The 23,276-nt window shown below is 21.8% G+C and overlaps 3 protein-coding genes across 3 annotated transcripts; all 3 read right to left on the bottom strand. All coding sequences in view use genetic code 6, as the record gives it.

Moving 5' to 3' along the window:
• Positions 1-242: 242 nt before the first annotated feature.
• Positions 243-11,335, bottom strand: TTHERM_00424580 (transmembrane protein, putative; the record flags this gene model as incomplete). Its single annotated transcript, XM_001013735.2, has 23 exons — positions 243-481; positions 534-1,526; positions 1,923-2,521; positions 2,583-2,765; positions 2,813-3,052; positions 3,104-3,328; positions 3,381-3,608; positions 3,662-3,883; positions 3,952-4,170; positions 4,222-4,440; positions 4,501-4,725; positions 4,809-5,030; positions 5,095-5,316; positions 5,368-5,606; positions 5,690-5,830; positions 6,138-6,272; positions 6,332-6,472; positions 6,543-6,746; positions 6,814-6,972; positions 7,038-7,178; positions 10,438-10,487; positions 10,544-11,142; positions 11,190-11,335. 23 exons carry the CDS (start codon positions 11,333-11,335, stop codon positions 243-245), a joined length of 5,991 nt encoding a protein of 1,996 aa, XP_001013735.2.
• A 4,259-nt stretch (positions 11,336-15,594) lies between these two features.
• TTHERM_00424560 (transmembrane protein, putative) lies at positions 15,595-20,923 on the bottom strand (the record flags this gene model as incomplete). The annotated part of the gene is made up of 15 exons (XM_001013733.2): positions 20,696-20,923; positions 20,491-20,640; positions 20,275-20,430; positions 20,000-20,212; positions 19,587-19,730; positions 19,397-19,531; positions 19,203-19,343; positions 18,911-19,152; positions 18,453-18,857; positions 18,187-18,327; positions 17,832-17,972; positions 17,637-17,777; positions 16,989-17,581; positions 15,938-16,927; positions 15,595-15,866 (listed from the first exon to the last, which is right to left on the bottom strand). The coding sequence occupies exons 1-15, from the start codon at positions 20,819-20,821 to the stop codon at positions 15,595-15,597; spliced, it is 3,990 nt and encodes a 1,329-aa protein (XP_001013733.2). The 5' UTR covers positions 20,822-20,923.
• Positions 20,924-22,076: 1,153 nt separating this feature from the next.
• TTHERM_000424559 (transmembrane protein, putative) lies at positions 22,077-23,155 on the bottom strand (the record flags this gene model as incomplete). The annotated part of the gene is made up of 2 exons (XM_012797046.1): positions 22,077-22,321; positions 22,372-23,155. 2 exons carry the CDS (start codon positions 23,153-23,155, stop codon positions 22,077-22,079), a joined length of 1,029 nt encoding a protein of 342 aa, XP_012652500.1.
• Positions 23,156-23,276: the final 121 nt, after the last annotated feature.

Below are 23,276 nucleotides of genomic sequence, written 5' to 3'. Positions count from 1 at the left end.
ATAAAGATAAATTAAAATTTTATCTTTTTAAAATAAATCAAATTGTGAAATTTCAATTCATGGAAGTGTTTATGTGTTTTCATACATACATATACCTATTTATCTATGTAAGAATACTTATTTTTTTAATTTTTAGTTTAAAAAATAAATTTATCTTAAATTATCAATAAAAAGTATAAAAATTTTACTTTTCATAATTATTTTATTAATTGGAAAATAAAAATTATAATTAGATTTTTTATTCATAAATTTTTTTACTATGTTTAATGTTCCATTTATTTCCAACTTACTTTAATAAGTGATTTTTATATGTTATTCATTTCTATGCTACTAATTTGAGCTTATGATTAACTTTAATCTTGTAAATTAGTTCCTAAATTTTATTTTGATTTTTATCTTAATTCTTTCAAATATTTGATAATATAATGAATAGCAAGTCCTATATAGTAAAAGCTAAGTATCAACGATAGCGCTATATAACCTATTATTTATTTTAAAAACTATTAAAATATTTAAAGGAAATTAATATTTACTAATAGCAATGGATTATGCTGTCGAAGTGTCTATGCTGTACTATTATCGGTTGGTCATCAACTCAAATAAAATTAATAGAAGCATAACTGTAAATTCAGTAAAAATAGCTGAAACTTGACAAATTCTGTATTTAAAAGGGGTGCTAACAACAAGGTAGATAGTAAACACTGCAAAAATAGAAAGAATTATGAAACCGTTTCCTTTTCCGTTTATGTAAAGTATTTAGATTAAAATGCAAACAATTTTTCTAACCTCAAAGATTTACCAAAATAAAAATTAATTAGTTTTATTCTAATCTATCCCATATTACAATACTCTTACAGTGCTAGCTATTGGGAAAATACTTCTGGATTTAAGGATAAAAATAGAGAATATTTATAATAATATGTAAATAAGAAATACAATAGATATTATAGCTATATTTCCCTATTCCAAAGCAACACCGTTCTTAATAACAAAAAGCGTGTAAACAACAAAACAGTTAACAGCAATCATAAAATATCTAATGAGCATATTCAAATTTATGTAGTTATTAACTTTGTAAGCTAAAGTATATTTATTTCTTAACAAAAAAAATATCAATATTAGGCAGAGAAGTAAAGAGAAGCTAACCAGCTAGTAGAAGAAATTCTAAAGAAAATGATTATATAAATTCTATAGTTTAAATAAAAAGCTAAATTTATTTATTTCTAGCAGCAAATCCTAATCTTTTTGCAAAGAGTTAAAGCTAATTAGGTTAAAAACGTTATAAATTTGATGGTTTCTTAAGAATCCTACATTCATGTAGTAAATATTTGCCTTTTCAAAATACACATGATTCCCTAGAATCTATTAAATCTAAATATAATACCAACAAATAGAGTTGATAACAGGACAAAATATCAAGCAAGCTCCCAAGAGTAACAAGCTTCCTAAATTTAAAAAAAAAGCAATAGTTGATAACATTTTTGATGTCTCATATTACTATTTACATTCATCTTCATTTCCTTAACCTTTTTTTAATTTAAGTTGTTTTTATATTTTATTAATTATTTCATTTTATAATAAAGAAAATCTAATTTTAATATTGTTTCTAAGTATTTCATTTTTTTCTCAAAATTTTTAGATTTAATTTATTAATTTGCAAAAATTTTAGTTTTTAGTTTAAAAATTCAGGTTTATAAAATAATCAATTTATATTATTTAAACTATAAATTATATTTTCAAGTAAAACTAATTTTATATTTATTATAAAATATCATAATTAGCACCTATTTATTATCCCTCGAAAATTTAGAAATAAAATTTTTAAGTTCTATTTCAATAAAATATTTTTTGGTGTTTATTGCTAGCTAATATGCGAGGATTTAAAGTAATTATGAATGAAATTTAATCAAATAAATAATTACATTCAGAATAAATTGTTTTTTTTTTGTAGTCTATTTCATCTTCAATTTAAATATCATCTATGCATCTCCCTTTATACAAAAGGGATGGTTTCAGATTATCCTCGCATAATGAACAATCATTTATTGTTTTACCTGTACAAAATTTACAACTCTAATCACACTTTTCACATTTATTATTTTATAGATTTAAGAATTCTTTTTCAGGGCATCTTAAACATTAATTATTCTTTTACAATTAAAGAGGATTCTCACATTCAGTACACTCATTTTCTTGCTTTCCTTTGCATTTCAAGCAAGAATCATGACATTTTATACAAATGTTCTTATCACCAACAAAATATCTAACTGGGCAGCTTATGACACATTAATCATTAAGGTAAAAGCACTAACTGCATCTCATTTAATCAGGTTAATAAAACTGCTGATCTGTACATTTATCCACACATTTTTTGTTATCTAAGTCATAAATACATTTAATACACTCTTTTTTAATTGGATCGTACTTCTCATCGAAGTTACAAATAAGGTCTACATTACAAGTTACTTCATCAGAGCACTCAGGACATTAATATTTGCATTTTCCACATTTTTATTCATCTCTTTTTAAATTTAGTAATAAATATTTATTTATTCATCTAGTAATTAAAATATAGCTTTTACTTTATAAAATATCCATTTTTAGTGTCACAATTTCCACACTTTCCATCATTATGCAAGTAAAAACCTTCTATACATTTATCACAAGTATTTCCGTTTGAGCATTTTTAGCAGTTAGAAATACAACTTAAACACTTGTTTCCTTCCTGATAAAGCTGATTTGCTGGGCAGACACATTTCTTTTCGCTATAAATTATTTTTTTAAAATTAAAAGAATATTTAATAATAATTACTATTCGGAGACATTTATCAATTCTGCTAACTGATCACAATCGCAAGTTCTTGTTTATTAATTTTCAATATATGTTTCAGGGCATTTATTAATGCAAGTAAAATCAAAATTCATATAGTATCCTCCTTAACACACATCACATTCTCCAGCAACAGAACAGCTTTCACAAAAAGACGAACATTTTAGCTTGCAAGTATTGTCTAATTGCATCTCAAAATCTTATTCACATGTGCAAATATCACTAAAAAGTAAATAATTTTTTGTATTTAAATAGTAAATTTTACAAAAATACCTGTTCAAAGTTGAATTATTTGGACAAACGCAAATCATATTCTACAAATCTTCTTAAAATGTTTGAGGACACTTTGAAACACAATTATTTTTTGTATCCAAAAAAAATTTATCCTCACATTTTAAGCATTCAGTTCCATTTTAACATACTTAACAGTTTTAAATACACTACTAGCATTATCCTTATTCGTTGGGAAAGAATCCTTTGTTGCATTCACATATGTGTCTTAATATTTTTATTTTTATTATAAAAAGTATTTTTATGAAAATCTGCTTACTTATCAGTGTTTTCTGTTTAGCCTTAACCACATTAACATTAAAATGTATTTGAATTTTTAATATAAGTTGTTGGACAATCTGTATTACAGGTATTATTAAAGTCTAAAAAGTAATTAGGTGTGCATTTAATACAAGTATTCTCAGAGGAACAAGAATCACAATTCTAAGGGCATTTAATGCAATTTCCACTAACATAAGAATAACCTGTATCACAAACACATTTATCACTATTTATATCAAAAAAAACCATAAATATAAAAGTAAAAAACTATGAAATTACTCTTGTAAACGAAAATTAGTTGGACAAACACATATTAAATTTAAATCATCTTTAATAAATGTTGCAGGACAATCACTTTCACACTTGTTCATATAATTCAAATATGAATTAATTGAGCATTTTTAACAATCATTTTCATTTGAACAAACATCACAAGAACTAATACAAGCTAAGCAGTTATTATCTCTTTCAAAAAAACCTTTTATACAACTGCACTTTTAACTTTTAATTTAAAATTGATTTTTTTAATAAAATTTTGATAGTTAATAAATAGATAAGCAAATTATTACTTTATTTCTTATTTATTCTAGCCACAAATACAAGTGGAATCACTATTTTTTTCGTAAGTTTGAGGACATTCGGTTAAACAAATCTAATTATAAGCTAACACATAACTTGGATCACATTTTTAACATGTTGTTGAAGATGAGCATTATTAACAGTTTGAATTGCAGTTCACACATTTTCCATTTTCAAAGACTTACTTATCTGGACAACTGCATTTATGGCTAAATAAAAAAATAAAATTAAATAATAAAATATATTGAAAAATGGTATACTCTATTTCTTGTTAGTCTGTGCCACAAACACAATTTTATTGATCTTAATCAACGTGATATGTTTCAGGACAATTTGAAACACAATCTTTATTATAATCAAAATAAAATCCTTGCTTACATTTTTAACATCCGTTAGAATCACAAGAACCACAATTTTAAGGGCATGGAGAGCATTTATCATTAACTCTGTAAAATCCTAAACTACAATCACATTTACCACTTTATTTATAATAATTTAACAACATAAATTTATATTTTTAAATTAATTTATAAGATTACTCATTATTAACAGATTCATTCTCTGGGCAATAGCACTTCCTATTAGTATCATCAGCAAGAAAAGTATCTTAACAATTATTTATACAAGTATTATCAAAACTCAAGTAAGTATTATTTGAGCATTATGTGCAAGTAGTGGAGCTAGAGCACATAAGACAATTTGAAGAACAGCTCACACATGTACCATTTTCTAATACTTAACCACTATCACAAATGCATTAGTTTCTTATGAAAATAATAATTTAAGTTTAAAATTTTTACTTAAAAATATAAAAATATGAAGAATTTTTAAAAATGTTAATTTTTACTGTGAGTTTTCTTTTGAACCTCCTAAGCAAGAGCAAATCATATTACTATTCTTTTGATAAGTAGGTGGACATTCACTACCACATTGGAATTTGTAATCTAGATAGTAATCTTTAACACAAGTAGTGCATTAAGTAGTTGAAGAACAAATTTAACAATTTTAAGGACATGGATTGCAAACATTTCCTTCTAAGATGTAGCCCTGATTACATATGCAAGTATTGCTAAATTTTAATTTTCATAATTAATTAAGTATTTAAGTTTATGTTAAATTAATGAAATAATTACTTTGTTTCAGTTTTATTAGAACCGCAAACACAAGTGGAATTATTTTAATCTTTTTCATATGTATCGGGACAAGAATCAGCACACTATTTGTTAAAAACTAAAAGATAAGGATTTGCGCATACTGTACAAACTGTAGAGGATGAGCAAACTTAACAGTTATCAGGACACTTTACGCAGATACTGTTTAAAAACGAGTATCCATCTTAGCATTGACATTTATTCCTGTAAAAATGATAAGATTTAAAAAGAAATAAAAATTAAAAAAATAAATACTAAGCAGTTTCAATTTAACCTCCAATACAGATACACTTTCCAGAAGTTTTATCAGGGGCATATGTATCTGGGCAAGTTAAAACGCATTTTAAAGAATAGTCTAAATAGTAAGGTTCCATACAAACACTGCATTAGCTAGAGTTAAGACAAGTCTAGCAACCCTCTAAACAAAACTAATACATATAATTAAGTTTTGTAATATACTAGTTGCTTCCTTATTTGACCTCGAATGTTTGATACTTTTGATAGTTATTTCAAATGTTTTAATTTTAACAAATTTACTGATGAATAAATTCTAAAAAAATGATTAAATAATAAATACTTTTTTAAAGTTGAATCTCTCGAAATTAGCATAGTTTAGTTGATAAGATTTAGGATATTAAAAATTAACTTTTTTAACATTTATTTAAGTCTAATTTATTAAAGTTATAATGTACTAATTTTATCCTATAAAGACTATATTCTAAATATTTTAAAATTTATTATAAATTTATTTAAAAAATAAAAAATATTTTTTCTATTTTAAAAATTATTATAATTATTTTATTTAAACAAAGTAATTCATATTTATTTATTTTATTTTTTTCAATTATAATTAATTAATATATTTTAGTTTAAAATTAATAAGAGTTAATTTATATACAATTTTTGTATATTTTTTTTATTTCTTTTTAAAAATAATTATTTATTTCAAAATAAAATAAATGGTGAGTAATAAAATTGTATTTAAAAGCTAAGAAATAAGATTAATAATCAATTTAATAAATTACTTAGTATTGAATTATACTTAGATAATCTTAGATTTTAATCTAATCCCCTTTCACTACCTTAAACTCAGAAAAATTTTATGCATTAAAATATCTCACCTTTGATTAATTGTAATCATAGCTAAATATTACTTTGATCTTATTTTTTAATAATTAAATAAATAACTAAAATAATTTTAATTAAAATTTTTATTTACATTTCCAAAAGTAATAACATTTGACATAAATGCTTCTTCTGAATTGTATCCCAAATCAACAGAATATTTTATAGAAGTTTTACCACCAGAAGATTAGAAATTAACTAACTTATAATTGACGATGAATATGCTATTTTAGAGCTTATTATTAATTATTATAAATGTTTTTATAGTCTCAAAATTATAAAAATTATTTATTTATTTTATTTACATCAACGTTGACCATTTACTTTGTACCGAAATCTATTTTAGATTATTAGTTATTATAGCATAAATTATTATCAAATGCAAAAAAATTTTTCTCAGTAAGTAAACTCGAAATACTGTAATACTAACCTGCTTTAAACAAGTTTTAGAAGGATGAATTATAAACTACAAAGCCGAATCCACTTTCGCATGTATAATAAAATTAATCCTTTTTTTAAATTTAAAAGCAATAGTAATACAATATAGAAGAGTTTATTTCTAAATATTTATTTTACTTATTTGTATACTTACATATTTGATATTTAACAGGAGTATTTCATATTTTTAGGATATGAAATTTATTGATAGTAATTTTAATTTCCACTTTCTAGTATTGTGAAGTCTAAAGTTTGATAAACACTCTATCCTTATGTGAAAATGTATAAAACGTTGTTCTAATTTTTATTTAAAAGCGAACTTGTTAAAATTGAGTTGGTTAGCTAATAATTTATTAATTTACCTCAATAAAATATTAACTAAATTTATTAAGGGTTTAAAATGTAGAAGGAAGTAAATATGTAGCAGTAATATCTCCTTGTTCATTAAAAAACGAAAATCTGTATACATCATTTATTTTTTTGTAGATAGCTCCTGATTTTTCCTTATTTTCAAAATAAAAACAAAGATAATTTCAAATCCAATTAAAATAAGATAAATACAGGTATTTCAAAGACATCATTTTAGATTTATACAGGCAGGACATCAAGGATAGCTAGCGTAACGTTCAAAAAATTAATAAGTATGAAAAATAACTTAAAATATGAGTCTGTATTTTATTGTTTCATCTTCATTTTCCAAATTTTAATTTAATTAATTAGAATTTTATTTTTTTAATGTTGAATGAATAAAAGAATTTGAATATCAATCTAGTCATCATTAATTATTATTATTTTCTTCTTCGATGAGAAAAGAAAAAAAATTAAAACAAAAATCGACGTTCATCTATGATTTTATAAATTTGGAATTAGATTATTTCTTTTATTTGGAGAAGTTATTTTTAGGTAAATTCAATGTCAAATTTAGAAGTCTTAAAAGCAGTAAAAATCATATTTCAAAAAAATTTAAAAAGCTAAAAGACTAATATTTACTATGGATACTAACTGAGCTTAAAATGTATGATACGAGTTTTTGAAAGTGAGATGCTTTGCATAAATATAAGAATTTTAATTACTAATTGATTATCATTCAAAAATATTAAGTAGATTTAGCTTACATTGATAAATTATTTAAATGCTTGGTTGAGAATTGATAAACAATAGTAAAATAATTAGACGAAGTTTGATTTTAAAATACATCAATCAGCTTAGTATATTTCTACACAACTCTTATTACCCACACTCCTTGATTCAATAATTTAATTGATTTTCTTTAGTATGATTTAGAAAGTATTTCTTTCTTTAAATTAATTCATCTATTAGATGGTTCTAGTCATATTGATAAAATATCTATAACAAGTATTACGCAGCTAAAAGTTGTTTGTTTTAAATAGTAATCAAAGCAAATGAGCTTCTTTTTTTTATAATAATTTCTTTATCTTTTGATTATTTGCAAGTAAGTATTAAAAGACAGTAAAAATATTAGAGAAGCAAATTATCTAATAATTTAATAATTGAAGATGTAATCTAAAAAAAAACTTTCCTTTCACCTAAAAATATTGACCTAAGCTTTTAATAGTAAATAAAATAAAATAAATGTAGTAAACAGAAAAATAGAATCGATATGACATTTATGTTTAATTGATTGTTAAAGAAATAATTTAAAGTGAGTAATGCCCTATCAAATTCTATTTAAGAAGAAATGTGTAAGATTAATAAGCTAAGATTATTATAATGCAAATAATTTAAGCAAAATTTAAGGTGTTTAGCTTATCCAAAGTAAATTAAGTTTTTGATTAGATTACTGAATTCAATACATAATCAAATACGATTCATGTAGTAATTAAAGTAAATGAATTAATTCTTATATATTTTTTAATAAATGAAGTACCAAAAATTAAAATTTGCGGTTTTAATATATCAAAAGTCAATTCGTAAATTTCGTAAACCAAATAACTCTTTTATAACAATTAATCTTCTTTCTTAACTATGTCTTTTACAATTGCATAATAAAGATAGATACATTAACTTTCATTAAATTTTAATTTCTCAATAATTATTAAAATTTATCACTATCTATCTATTTCTAATTATCTATTTACCAAGATATCAAATTTTTGTAAGCCTTATTTAAGTGCTTGATATTTAAAAGCTAAATATTTATTTCAAAATTATTTTTACCCTTTAATGTTGTTAATATCTAAAAATCATAAAATATATTTAATGATTTAAAATATATATATAATTCCAGCTTTTCTACTCATTTAAAATTTATTTTTTAAGATTTATACATCATTTATTTCTTACATTTTTTAACAGCAACTTGAGTAAATTAATTAATTTCACAAGTTTTTATATTTATATGTTTATATATATAATATTTAAGTAAAATTTAAATATTTGAAATGATAAATTAAAGTTAACTATTTTTTTGTTTGGAGAAGCTTCTTTCCCAATGATTTATTTAAACTATACAAATATATAAATACTATTTTGTTTTTAATTGTTATTCAATTTATTTATTTATTCAGTTATTAAGACTGATTTTCTTCCATTTTATTTTTGGGTCATTTATTGTTTTGCTGAGTATTGTTTCTATGTCTGAAATTGACTTAAATTACTAAATATCTAAAAAAGCAGATTGAATTTATTAGTTTTCTATATTTTAATTTTTTCTATTCTTTAGGTATTTCAAAACTTCAGTAATTATGCGAGTGATTAATATTATATTGGTTACAGCTATTTAAATGATCATTATCAATACCATTACTTTTTATAAAATAATTAATGTAGTTTTTAATAAATAAATTAAACTAAATTACTTATAGACAAATATGAAGAAATTTGGCTATTAAAGCCTAATCTTTTTCTATTTGTAATCAGAAAAGACAGAGTTAAAACACTTATCAGAAATATTTCTGTCAAATTAACAAATTACTAATCTGATTTCTCAGTTAGGGGCTGACAGAAAAATAAATAAAGTATAAATAAGACACAAACTCCTATTAGTACTATTCCTCCATAAATACTTTCTTATAGCCAAACTAAAGAAGCAATAATTATAATCTTTCTTATTTCAAATAAGACCCAAAATAATATCTCCAAATTATTGTTTTGTTTCAAACAACTTAACAAGACATCAACTCTTTTTAATAGAATTTCATCTCTTTTAATTATAGAGATATAAATAAAGCTAAGGTATGTGGTTAAGTATATAAGTAAAAAGAATAGGATTTAAAAGATACTATAGCTTAATTTTAAATTATCAGATTTTATGTGTACCAAAGAATAAAGTATTAATGCATTTGATGTAACCATAAAAAATCTTATTATTCCATTAATATTCATGTAATTAAAAAGCTTATTTGCATATTCTGATTTACTTTTTAATATTAAACTAACTAATATTACTAAGAAAATTATTGATAAGCTTAGAAAATGATAAAAACTATTTTATATAAAATATTTAAATAAATTAGAAACATTTATCCCCATTTGATGCTTATTATAGTCTTTAATTATATCTTAGTCATTCTAAAAAGGGTTAGATGATATTAAGTTTAAAACATTATAAATCTACATGTTTTTGAGAAAGCCTATATCCATCAATAGTAAATTATGAGATTCAATGTAAGATAGATTTCCTAACAATTATTGTACTTAAATAAAGTAAAAACAAACTAATGTTTTATTGCTAGAAATCAATAAGATTAAAACCATCAAAATCAAACTTGATATTTCCATTCCATGTTAGACATATAAAACCTTTTAAATAGACTCAAAAATACTATCACAATCAAGCCCAGAATCTTCACCTAAAATAAATTTAAATAAAAACTATTTATTCAAATTTAAAATATTTAAAACTTACATTCAGAATGTTAAAACTTTTATTTTTCTTCTAATAATTTTTGGGTTTCTTCTAAGTTTTCGCATTAGTTTGTTTTTTCTGAGTAGATAAGCGATTCTGAGCAAGTCAAGCAATCCTATATATTTGGGCCATTACAACTTTAACATTTGTAATGACATTTCACACATGTATTTTTTTATGTATCAAAATAGCTTCTTGATTCACACCTAGAACAAGTTTTATCATCTTATAACAAATTAGGGCTTTAGCATTAAGAGCATTGATTAGAATTAGGCCCTTTACATTCAGCACAAGTTGAATGACAAGGAACACATTAGTTTTATTAATTAGCGAAATGTTTAGATGGACATTTCAAAAGACATTCATTTTTATAGTAAAAGCACTAACTACATGTCATTTAATCTTTTAAATATAGCTGATTTTCTGTACATTTCTCAATGCATTTATTCTTCTATTTATCCCATAAGCACTAAACACATTTTTTTAAAGTTTTATCAAATATTTATCTTTATCTTTCATCACATTTTATGTCATCAGCGCATGTGTTTTCGTCAACACATAAATTGCATCCAGCCTTACATTTCAAGCATTTATCCTCTCTTTATTAATTTTAATTAGTTAAGTTTTTAAAAAAAAAGAAATTTACTTTATAAAGTGTCCTTTTTCAGTATCACACAAATTACAAGTTCCATCTTGAGATAAAAAATAGCCTTGCTAGCAATTTTAACAATTTGTAGAACTTGAGCATTTATCACAAAAATCAGAACACTTCTCACATTTTCCTTAATTCATTATGAATCTAGATTTACACTAACATAAACTAAAAAGAGTTTTTAATAGATAATAAATTGGTATTAAAAAATTACTGTTATGAATCAATTTGAATGAAATCCGCATTTGAATCACACTGGCATAATTTAAGACTTTCATTTTAAATAAATGTTGAAGGGCAAGAAGCAACGCACAATCCATTGTAATCTTTAAAAAAATTTTATTTACAAAGAATGCAAGAACTTTTATTTAAACACTAATCACAATTTTCTAAACATTATGAACATTTTTTATTTTCATCAAGAAAATACCCTGATTAACATTGACAAGATCCACTAAAATTATTTTTGATAATATTAAAGAAATTAATAATAATTGAAAAATTTGGAAATATTAATAATAAATTTATCAAACTAAATAAAAAAATTATGGTATACTCTATAAAATTAGCACTTATATCACAGACGCAAGAAGATTTATCAAGGTTTATTTACATAGTTGGTGGACATTTGTCACTACAAGTTTTATCATGTTATAGATAATAATTAGTTTCACATTTAGTACATTCCTTTAATTCAAAATTATAAGTTTCACAATATTAAGGAAAACACTAATTATTTTTTAAAGCATATTTATCTTAACATTAGGAACAAATTTATTTTTCTATATCATATTTATTGCAATTAGAAGGATTACAAAAGTTATTTTGCAAAGAGTACCCTAGTTAACATTAAGAACACAACCCTTGTTCATGATCATAATTTAAACAGTTCAATAAAACGCACAGACCATCATTTGAAATAGCATATCCAGATTTACAATTAGAGCATTTAAAAGTTAAATTATCAAAATTCTAGCAGTTTTTTGAAACACAATAGTTGTTAGCCTCTTTAACTACTATTTCTTTACCTAGTCTACATTAACATTGACTTTTTTCATCTAGTTAAAAACCAAGGTCACATTTACAAATCTTATTACTTTAATTCATCAAAATCTTAATTAATATTCAAAAATGTTAAATAGTTTTTACACTTCATCTAAATGATAGTTTTTTGAACATCCACATTTATTTTAAGATTCCCTAGTAAAGCTTGGAAGACATTCACACTATTCTCTAAAATAAAAAATTGCTTAATTAAAAATAATATTAACAATATATTTATTTATTACTTTTTTTAGATCATGTACTTGTCACATATACAACGTTAATTTTAAGAGTCAATTACAAAATCTTAAGGACATATTTGAACGCATTAATAATTTGGATTTAAATAAAAATCCTTCATGCATTTTAAGCAAACTTAATTAGAATCACATTCTTAGCAATTCAAAGGGCAGGATTTTTAAGGTAGTGAACAGCTTTACAAGCTAATTAAATAGTATTTATTTTCATACTGCAATTCATACAAATCTCCCTATAACAAAAGATGCGTTTGTTACTTTAAAATTAAAAACTAAATAATAAATAATTTTTACTTAATTGAAGTTTTTTAAATAGAGATTATTGTATCTTAACTTGTATTTGTTTTCCAAATTACTGGATATTAGTTGGATTATAACTTTATTTTGTGTTGGGTCGTATTTAATTTCATATTGGTAATTACCAATAAATACATAAGTCTAATAAATATTAAATATTTTTTAAGAAGGTAAATTGAAATTAATAGATATTTACTTCGCATTAAATAATATCTAATTCGCTGATATAATTTAATTATCCTTCAGCATTTAAAAGATCAAGAGTAGATACGTCAAAAAATTAGTACTATTTTTCTTGTTAATTGTAGGCAAATATTATCTTTTTCTATTCAATTTGATTAAAAAATAAATAAAAATAACATCAATCAAATAAATTTATACTTTTCTAGAAATTTTAAAGAAAATCAATTAAAATTAAAAAAAATAATAATTAATTATTAAGCTAGTAAATGATTAATTTTTTACCCCATTAGATTCAAAGACTTTTGACAAAGCCACTTAGCCATTTTTTGATAATTTTGGGTATCCTAAATCTTTACAAATTGAATCTTGTCTTGTAAAAATCAATAAACATATTTTTTTATCAATAAGAAATAAATCGCTATTATACTTTTAAAATAGGTATTTTATAAAATAAAATTAACAAAAATATTTACATCAATCAAATAAACTTCTTCGATAAAACCATCAAAATAGAAAAGTGTTTCCTTTCCTTTGAAAAAAAAAGAGCTTTCATCTATATTTGCAAATTAACTATTAAAGCTATAATTAAATGCAATCAAATTTTTTATTTGTGATTATATTTAACTTAAGTTATTCCCTAAATAATAAAACGTATTTTCCACTTCGTAGCATATATACACGTACATGCTTATCTAAAATTGATTAAAAAAAAACATTAAAGATGAAAATAAAGTTTCTTTAAATAAGGTTAAAGTCTTATATTATATATTAAGCATAAATAATCAACAATTATTTACAGATTTCACAATTGCGTACCTCAAGCAACGATCATTTGTTAATATCACTCCAGTTTGAACTTTAATTTAGGGTTGGCTAAAATCTGAGATGTTAATTAATTGATATCCTAAGTAATCGCTAAATATATACAAATCTTTATCCTAATTTTAAGGTAAAAATAAATGTTTGATATTTTTTGCTAATTTAATACATTTTCAATAAAATATGTTAGAGGAAAAGTTATATCAATGAATGAGCTCAAAATTTTAGTGAAGGATATCCTACCATTTTTTAATATTTAGCTTAATTTCCAATTATTATCCTGAACAGATTTGTAAATTATGATGTTTTTTTCCTGTATTTAAAAATAAACTTTACTAAATTTAACCAGTAATTAATTTACTTATATGAAGAGAATATTTTATGATATCTCAATTTAGCTTTAACACAGTATTTAGAATACAAAGTTTATTATTAAAAAATATTTTGCTAGCTTCCTCATTTCTTAAAGTTGTCAAAAGTGATTGATTTAGTAAATTTGATTAATTATTTGTATAATTAAAAGTATGAGATTATCTTTTCTTAAAAATTTAAGCAATAAAAAAGGATACGATTTTTTTAATAAAATTATAATTTAATTGACTATGAGGAGCAATTTTAGTGTAATTTAGCTTTTTTACTTCAGGCCAAAAATTTACTTTGATTCTTGAGTTATTAATTAAGAAAGTCATACTTTAAAAATAATTAAAAGTAACTTATTTCTTTTATTTTCTGATGATATATGTAATGATTTAATCCAAACGCTGATAATATTTCTATAAAAGTAAAATATCTATTCATTTGTGTTGATATTTTTAATAAATATTTTATCATTTTAAATAAGTATTTTAAATCCAATTAATAAGGTAAATTTTGTTAAAATAAAATGGAACGATTATGAATAAAAAAATAATAAAAAATAAATTTTTATGATTTTATTAATTGCTTTAATTTTTAGTTTATGCTAATAAAATAGATAGTCAGTCAAGGAATTTTTTTAAAAGCTTAAATTTTTTTATTAGCAAGCAACTCATTTTAAAATAATTTTATATATTTCTATAAAATTAACTAAGAAATATGTTTTATTTATTGTTGGTGAGTTTAATTTCTTTTTATTACCAAAAATGAATTATTTATTTTCATAATAAAAACATTAAGTTTTAATATATTGAATTTTACTTTTATTTTTAGATTTTTAAATAAATCTTACTTGCATAAATTTATACAAATCGTGAGGTAATTATTTGCTTCTTTTTAGATTGCTTAAAATAGATGCATTTATTAATAAATTATGTGTAACTTCATATTTTTTTCAAGTATTAAATTATTAAATAAATATTATACTTAAGTATTAGAAATAATATTCATTTGAAAATATTCTATCATAAAAGAATAATTTTTGATAAATCATTTGAGTCATTAAAGAAGTTAAAATAACATCTATAATGAGTAAAAATACTGAATTAATTAATGTATATGTGCAGTTAATTTTAAAGAATAGATAAAATGTTTCAATTTGCAAATATTTTAAATTTGCTAAAATTATTTTTTCTAGATTTTGGAATAATTTAAACAATTTGAAGTTTTATTTATATATATCGTAAAAACTTTTTTATTTTATTAATTTTGTTATTTTCATCATCAAAAAAATTTGATTCCCTTAATTTACTGATAAAAAAATAGATTGTTAATTTAATCGAGCCTTAATTAAAGAGGATTCTGAGTATTTAAAATAATTAGTTTATTATATATAAATAATAAACACACAATTAATAAATAACCTTTAAATATCTTAATTATTTTCAAATTATTTTAAAATTTCTTAATTTTAAAATTCCTTTTTTAGCATATTTTTATTGTGAATAAGAAGATTTAAGAGAAATATCAGCCAGAACCATTTCTATATCTTTCTAGGAATTAGGTAAAGTGAATTATTAAAGTACTAACAGCTTATTTTGTGTTTAGATGCTCTAGTTATTTTTTTTGACTAAGCAGACTTTAAAAAAAATATATATATTCCATAAAAAAAGTAGAATGAAATATATATTTATTCCAAAGGTTAAAATCATAAAGCCTATTTATTTATTAATATAAAATTTTTATTGTAATATTCTAATTAAAAATTTTAAATTAAAATCAATTTACTTAGGGAAAGATATAATACAAATTTTTAGTTAATACTAAGTACATCTCTGCTTGATATTAAGTTTTAAATGATTAAAAGAATAATAAAACTTAATTCTGTGAAAATAATTGCAAACCAATGCTTTTTACTTGTTAAAGGTTTTGAAGCAATGATATAAATAAGAAATAAGAAACAAAAGGAAGACATAGTAAATCCAATATACTGAAAATCATTAAATCCAATCAGGAAAACTAAAAAAATTATTTTTCTAATTTCAAATATGCTCCAAAAAATCCTAGAAGAACAGTTGTTTTAATTAATATTGAGCTAAAGTACATTAATTTTATCAGACATGCTACTTGACATTTAGAATGTGATAATATAGAAGCAGAACACTTAAAGGATGATATATATTAAACAATAAATACTAATAATGTAAATGTTGCCAGATTCCAAAAAGTTCTTCTACTTTATAATCTAAATACTGTACATAAACATTAAATTTGATGATACCATGAAATATCTAACTAATCCATTCAGAGTCAAATATTAATTTAATCTGAATAAAATACCTGACTAGGCTTTCATAAACCAGCAAAATATCATTAAAAATAAAATTAATAACAAAGCAACTACCTGATAAAAGGAATTCTAAATCATATTCTTGTACAAACTCTAAACTTTTAATCCTATGCTGAATTAGTTGAAATCTTTTAAAATTAATTATTCATCTTAAAAATAGTTCTATGCTATCAGGTTAAAAATATTATATACGCTATAGTTCTTCAGAAACCCAATATCCATCCAAAAAATATTCATGTTTTTATCTAAAGAAATATTGCCTATTAGCTGAAAAATTTACACAAAGTACCAACTTAAGAAAGTTTCTTAGTTCGAAATAAATGTAAAAGCTATTAAAATAATTGTTGTTATAAACATTGCTAAAAAAATCTTGGAAATAAGTTCGCAAAATTAAAAAAGCGAAGAGCAATCAATTCCAATCTAGCTACCTATTTATTATTTAAAGAATGTTTCAAAAATTAATTAAAAATCAATTAAAGATAATATTACAAGACGAATATTCTAACTTTTATATTTCATTATTTTAGTTTTACAGTTAAGACTCTGTTAAGCACTCATTTGTATTTTTTGACAGAACATAACCACTTAAACACTCGGAACAATTGTCTTGTTAATCTCCAAAGCAACTTAAACATTTATGATAACATTAAATGCATTAGTTAGAAGTTTTATCAAAAAAAGTCCCAATTTAACACAATTAGCAAGTATTATTTTCTTATAACATATATGGTTGATTGCATTATTTACATTAATTTTTCTTAGGTCCTGTACACTATTTACATTCAGGTTAGCAAGGGAGACATTGATTATTTTAATTATTATAGTAACCAGAAGGGCATTTTTATAAACAATTTCCTTCATTATAGTAGCACTAGCTACATATTTACAGCTTTTAATCATAAAATTAATTATTTTTACATTCATTGACACACTATAATTCTTATAAATCCCATAAGCACTGTACACATTTTTTTAAAACTTTATCAAATTTAAACCTTTATCCGCAGTTAGAAAATAAATCGCAGCTACTTTAATTAGTACACTATAGACAGTTTTCCATGCAAGGAAGACATTTATCTTTACTTTTAAATAATACGTTTTAGAAATTTAGAATTATTACAAAATATTAAATTTTACTTAATAAAATATCCATTTTTTGTATCACAAATATTGCATGTCCCATCTTCGAATTTATAAAATCCAGATTAGCATTAATTGCATGTTAGAGAATCAGAGCATTAATCACATTTATCTATACATTTACTGCAAATATTTTGTCTATTATTTGTTTAGTTAATTTATTATTTTTACATAATTAATATTCAATTTTACTAAATAAAATATCCCTTTTTTGTATCACAAATATTGCATGTCCCATCCTGAAATTATTAAAATCCTGGAGAGCATTAACTGCATTTTAGAGAATCTGAGCATTAATCACATTTCTCAATACATTAAATACACATACTTTGGCTATTATTTGTTAATTTAATATTTAATAAAAAAATTATAATTTTGAGAGAATTTAAATGATTAATAGTTGAATAAAATTTTTTTAAATTTAAGCTCTTTTGTTAAAAAATTTATTCAAATATGAAAATATCTTGAAAATATATATGCAAACTTAATTCAAATATCCTTACAAGAATTCTTTTGTAGAAAGATAAATTTAAAATATAAAAATTACTTGATATAAAACCCTTTAGATGTATCACAAATATTGCAAGATCCATCTTTAAATTTGTAAAATCCAGTAGAGCATTGATTGCAAGAAGTAGAATCTGAGCATTAATCACAATTATTAGGGCATTTATTGCATTTGTCTTAACTTTATTAATTCAAAAAATCAAAAATATAATTATTAATTTTATCTAAAAATAAAAAAATAGAAATCAATTTCTTTTTGTTTAAAAATAATTTCATTTTGAAGATCTAAAATAAATTTTGAAATACCTTATATAATATCCTTTGTTTGTTTGGCAAATATTACATTATCCATCTCCCAAATCAAAATATCCTGATGAACATTTGCTACACGTTTATGAATTTTAACATGAATCACAGTTTTAAATGCATTTCAAGCATTAATTACCTTACTAATAATATTTACTGTTGCATTAGCATTGGTTATTAGCTATAATAGAGTTTGGGTCACATTTACATGTCATTTTTTATGAATCTTTTATAGCAGAAGAAGGGCATGTACTGTCACAAGAATTATCTAATTATATGTAAAATGATACTGCACATTAAGTACATTTTAATTACTAATCACAGGTACTACAGTTATTTGGGCATTTTTAGCAAACATTATTTATGTCTCTAATATATCCTTACTTGCAAACACAAGTATTAGCACTATTGTATGATTAATAATATTTAATAATCTATTAATGATTTTATAAATTTACTCAACTTAGTCCATATTTGGTTTACAAATGCAATTTTCGTTGATGTCAACTTAAAAGTCAGTGTTAGGACAAGATTTTGAGCATTTATTATTATTATAATTAAATCCACTATTACACAATTGACATAAATCTGGTGTTTAAAATTAACAGTAGAAACAATTTTTCTAACAAACTTAGTATATACTGTTGATATTAATAATCTATTTTTTCGAATTAGAATCTTGCAAAAACACAGCGCTTCCCTAAATATTAAGCTAAGATTAATATTAAAAAGCAAGAAAAAATAAATTACTGCATAAAAATTTGAATTATAAAATGGTCCACTAACTAATGAATATACAGGTAACTTAGAAGAAATTTATGCAATATTTATTTTTTATGAAGTGCTATCATATGTTACAGTGTACAGATATTGCCTAATGTAAACATAATTCTATTTTGTTATTATAATTATTAATTAAATCAAAATTTATTTTTTAATTTTACTTCGTTTTGTATAACATCAAATTAGCTTTGAGGACTTTGTAAAGTATCTCCTTGATAAGCAATTTAATTTAAATTATTAGCATCAAAAAAAATATACTTAGATTTATTTGAATCATACCCAAAAATAATATTTGCCTTATTTTTAATAATTAAATATTGTATTCATTCACTAAAAATATTAAAATTTTACACCATTAGACTAAAATACTTTAGAAATAACAACTTAAGTATCACTAGAATATCCAAAATCATAAGTTTTTGAGCATTCAAATTTTGGTACATTCATTGAGGCTTTGCATAGTTTACAGTCTTGCAAAAATAAATCAAATTATTACTGTATTTATAAAGTTATTTATTTTATTTAAATTTATATTAAAAAATATTTTAATTTATTAATTAATTAAATAAATAAATAAATTTTTTGATGTAAGCTTGAATGTAAAATATAAAATTAATTTTTAGAAATAGATTTCTAATTTATTCAAGTTTTACATTTCCTTTTACTCATTTAATCTAAAGTTATTCAAAAGTTAATTTGTAAACATCTTTGAAAGTCGTTATATTAATCTACTTAAGCCAAAATAAACATAATTAAAAAATTACATCTAATAAAATATAACCCACTGATTAGACAATCGGAAGCTGCGTAAAAGTAAAATTTTTGTAAACTAATATTTAATTTCCAATCATAAAGTAACCCTATCTAATTCTTGTATCTCCTTATAAATTTATGGTATTTGAAGTACTTTATAATTCTTATAACGATGCTCCTTAAGAATAGAAGCCGCCTATACAAATATAATAAAAGAATTAACCCTTTTGCAAATAATAAATAAAAATAAATACAGCGAAATTAATTAATAATACTTGAAATTTACATTTTTAACAACCATCCTATTGCCTGAGCAACTAAAATTACTATTCGAGAACTATTTTTTAGTCAAATAACCATTTTAATTTGTAGTAAGTAATTTAATATCAATAATCTAATATTCTGAACTGGTACTACTAGTAAAAAAGTAAAGTGAATTATCCTATTCATATTATTGTTATAGGTTGAAAAAATCTTAAAAAATATGAACTTTGTAATTTACATCTTATATAAAATAATATGATCTACCAAGAGTTGACAAATCAGAAAATCCTTGAATTATATAGGTTGAGGTTATATTTCCATATTTATCATATTGGCTGTATCTCCAAAGTGAGTCCGCACTCGCTTAATACACTATTGCGCTCTTCTCCTACATCATTTAAAAAATATTATTAGTTTTTGAGTGAAAAATTTATTTATTTTACAGGTATATTATACACAAGGCTCTTAACTTGAATGGGGAGTGTATCCAAGCATAAAATTATATTTAAAAATAATATTAAAATGATTAAAATTTTCATGAATGATGTTGATAAATCAGCTTTTTGCATCAATAAAGTTTTTAAGCTTTCTATGTTTCTTTCACTTAATTGTTTGTCTTTAATATAAATTGTGTGGAAATATTTATTAGAAAACAAATATTTGTAATTAAATAATAAACGCACTAATTAATTAATAATAAATGATAATTAGTTAGTTGCTGATTAATCTAAAAAAATATACCTAAAATTGGAAATATCGATAGCAAGAAAAGAATATAATTCACTTATAACTTTTTGATGGTATTCAAATAAAATTAAAAGAATCTATATTGAAATATTTGTTAAATTGAAATCTTTCAGATTATCATAATATTAATTTACTTCTTAATTTTATGTTTCCATGATTTTTAATAATAATTTAGGCATAAAAATTGAAATTTTAATTTTTGGATATATTGGAATTATTTAAAAAGCATTTCAATAACTCTTGAATTATATTTGGAATTTATTTTGATTTTTCTCAAGTACTTTATTTACTTAGCTATAATTGCCATTTTTAATTATATAATTTCTTTTATAATAAAAAAGAGATTGATAAATCAATTAAAAATAAAATATTATAATTTCGTTTTAAAAATGTAAATTAATTAAATAATTGTTTAAATTTTTTAAATATTTCAACATTTTAAAAATCAGTCAGTCATTAAAATTTTAATTATTTGATAAAAATGTTTTTATCTGATTTAAAACCATAATAAAATTATTAATTATTGGTATTATAAAATTTAAAGACAAATCTATAAATCAATAATTAAAATAAAAATTTTAAACATATTTTAATTTATGAACATAAAATTTCTAATAAATATAATTATTAATCAATTATAATCATGAGTTTTTGTTTGTTTACACTTCTTATCCTTATCCTTTTATTATTATTAATTGATTTCTATTATTAAACAATTAACACATTAATATATATAATAATTCTTATAAATTTTAATTAATTTTGCTTATTTCTTCAATTTTTTAAAACAATATATTTGAAATTCTAAATTTTTTGAAACAAATAAATTATTTGAATAAAAAATAGATAATATGAATTTTATAATATTTATTTTTTTAAATTTCTGTTAATTATTTCAAGAATAAAAATAAAAATTTTTAATTAAGTTTAACTAAATTAATTATATAAAATCTACAAACTTAAACATATTTTTCATAAAAATACTTTAATCCTTGTATTTATATGAAATAAATTAAAAATTAGGTTTTTATTCATATAAAATATTTTTAATGTAATATATTCTAAGACAACTAAATTTCAAAATTGCTTTTTAGTAAATTTATAAGCAGAGAATTTCGAATTATTTAAATTAAGAGTTAAAGCCAACTCTATTTCTTTAAATGAATTAAATTTTTTAAATTATTATATAACAGGTAATTTATCTCTCTAAATTATACTTTAACGATTTCTGTTTGTACGATAAGCCTAAAAAGATTAATAGGTATTTATAAAAAATAGTAATATAAAGATGACGCTTAAACTGAGAGATAGCATTATAAAAGCTATATTTTAGTAAAAAATTTGATTAAAAATAATAAAAATTAATATTTACTTATTGCTAGATTTGTTGCTATCTAATTGCTTATTTTCCAGTTATTCCTATTGCTTATCAAACTAAATATAATAAAAAGACCTATGCAAACAGCTTCTGAAAAAAATATAACAATCTGATCACATTTCTTTGTAATTGGTTTTGCAATAAAATTATAAATCAAAAATAATATACTAGACCCAGCCATAATTACTCCACAATATTCAAATTCATTCGAAAATACAATACAAGCTGTACATACTATTTTTCTTATTTCAAAGATGGTCCAAAAAAGCTTAGAAAAAGTTTAGTGCTAGATTATACCTTCTTATAATACTTGATATTTGTTTGTATAGTTGGCAAAATTGCTAAAAGATAATCCATAAAAGCAATAGATTTAAATGGTAAAGTATATAAAACCAAAAAAAGCAATAAAATACACATTTCCCTAAATAGTGTAGTTTGATAGCTTTATAGAATAGAATGAGTACAACAAAATAAAATTAGAAGTTATCATAAAATATCTTATTATTCCATTTATATTCATGTACTCATATAGTCTAATTAAAGATCCCGATTAAGATTTTAGCAAGTAACTTAAAAGTAAAATTGAAAACACAACCAATAAACAGGCCAACTAATAAAAACTGTTTTCGATAAAATTTTAATAAAGATTTTAAATTTGGATGCCGATTGAATACTAATTAAAGTCTATCAACAAATCTTCTGTCTTTTAAAAAGAATTCTGAGAAATTAAATTAAATATATTGTATGAAAGGAATCCCTTTAGAAATCCTATGTTCATCCAAAAAATATTCATTTTTGAATTAAAGGCTAAATTTCCTATAAGCTAGAAAATCTATATACTATACCATCCTAAAACATTAGCAGTACAAGAAAAAAAACTTTATAGAGTAAAAGTAATT

The sequence above is a fragment of the Tetrahymena thermophila genome, assembly GCF_000189635.1.
Source record: "Tetrahymena thermophila SB210 genomic scaffold scf_8254671, whole genome shotgun sequence".
Taxonomy (NCBI): Eukaryota; Ciliophora; class Oligohymenophorea; order Hymenostomatida; family Tetrahymenidae; genus Tetrahymena; species Tetrahymena thermophila.
The sequence above is the reverse complement of the archived record's forward strand: the minus strand, read 5'-3'. Positions and strand labels throughout refer to the sequence as shown.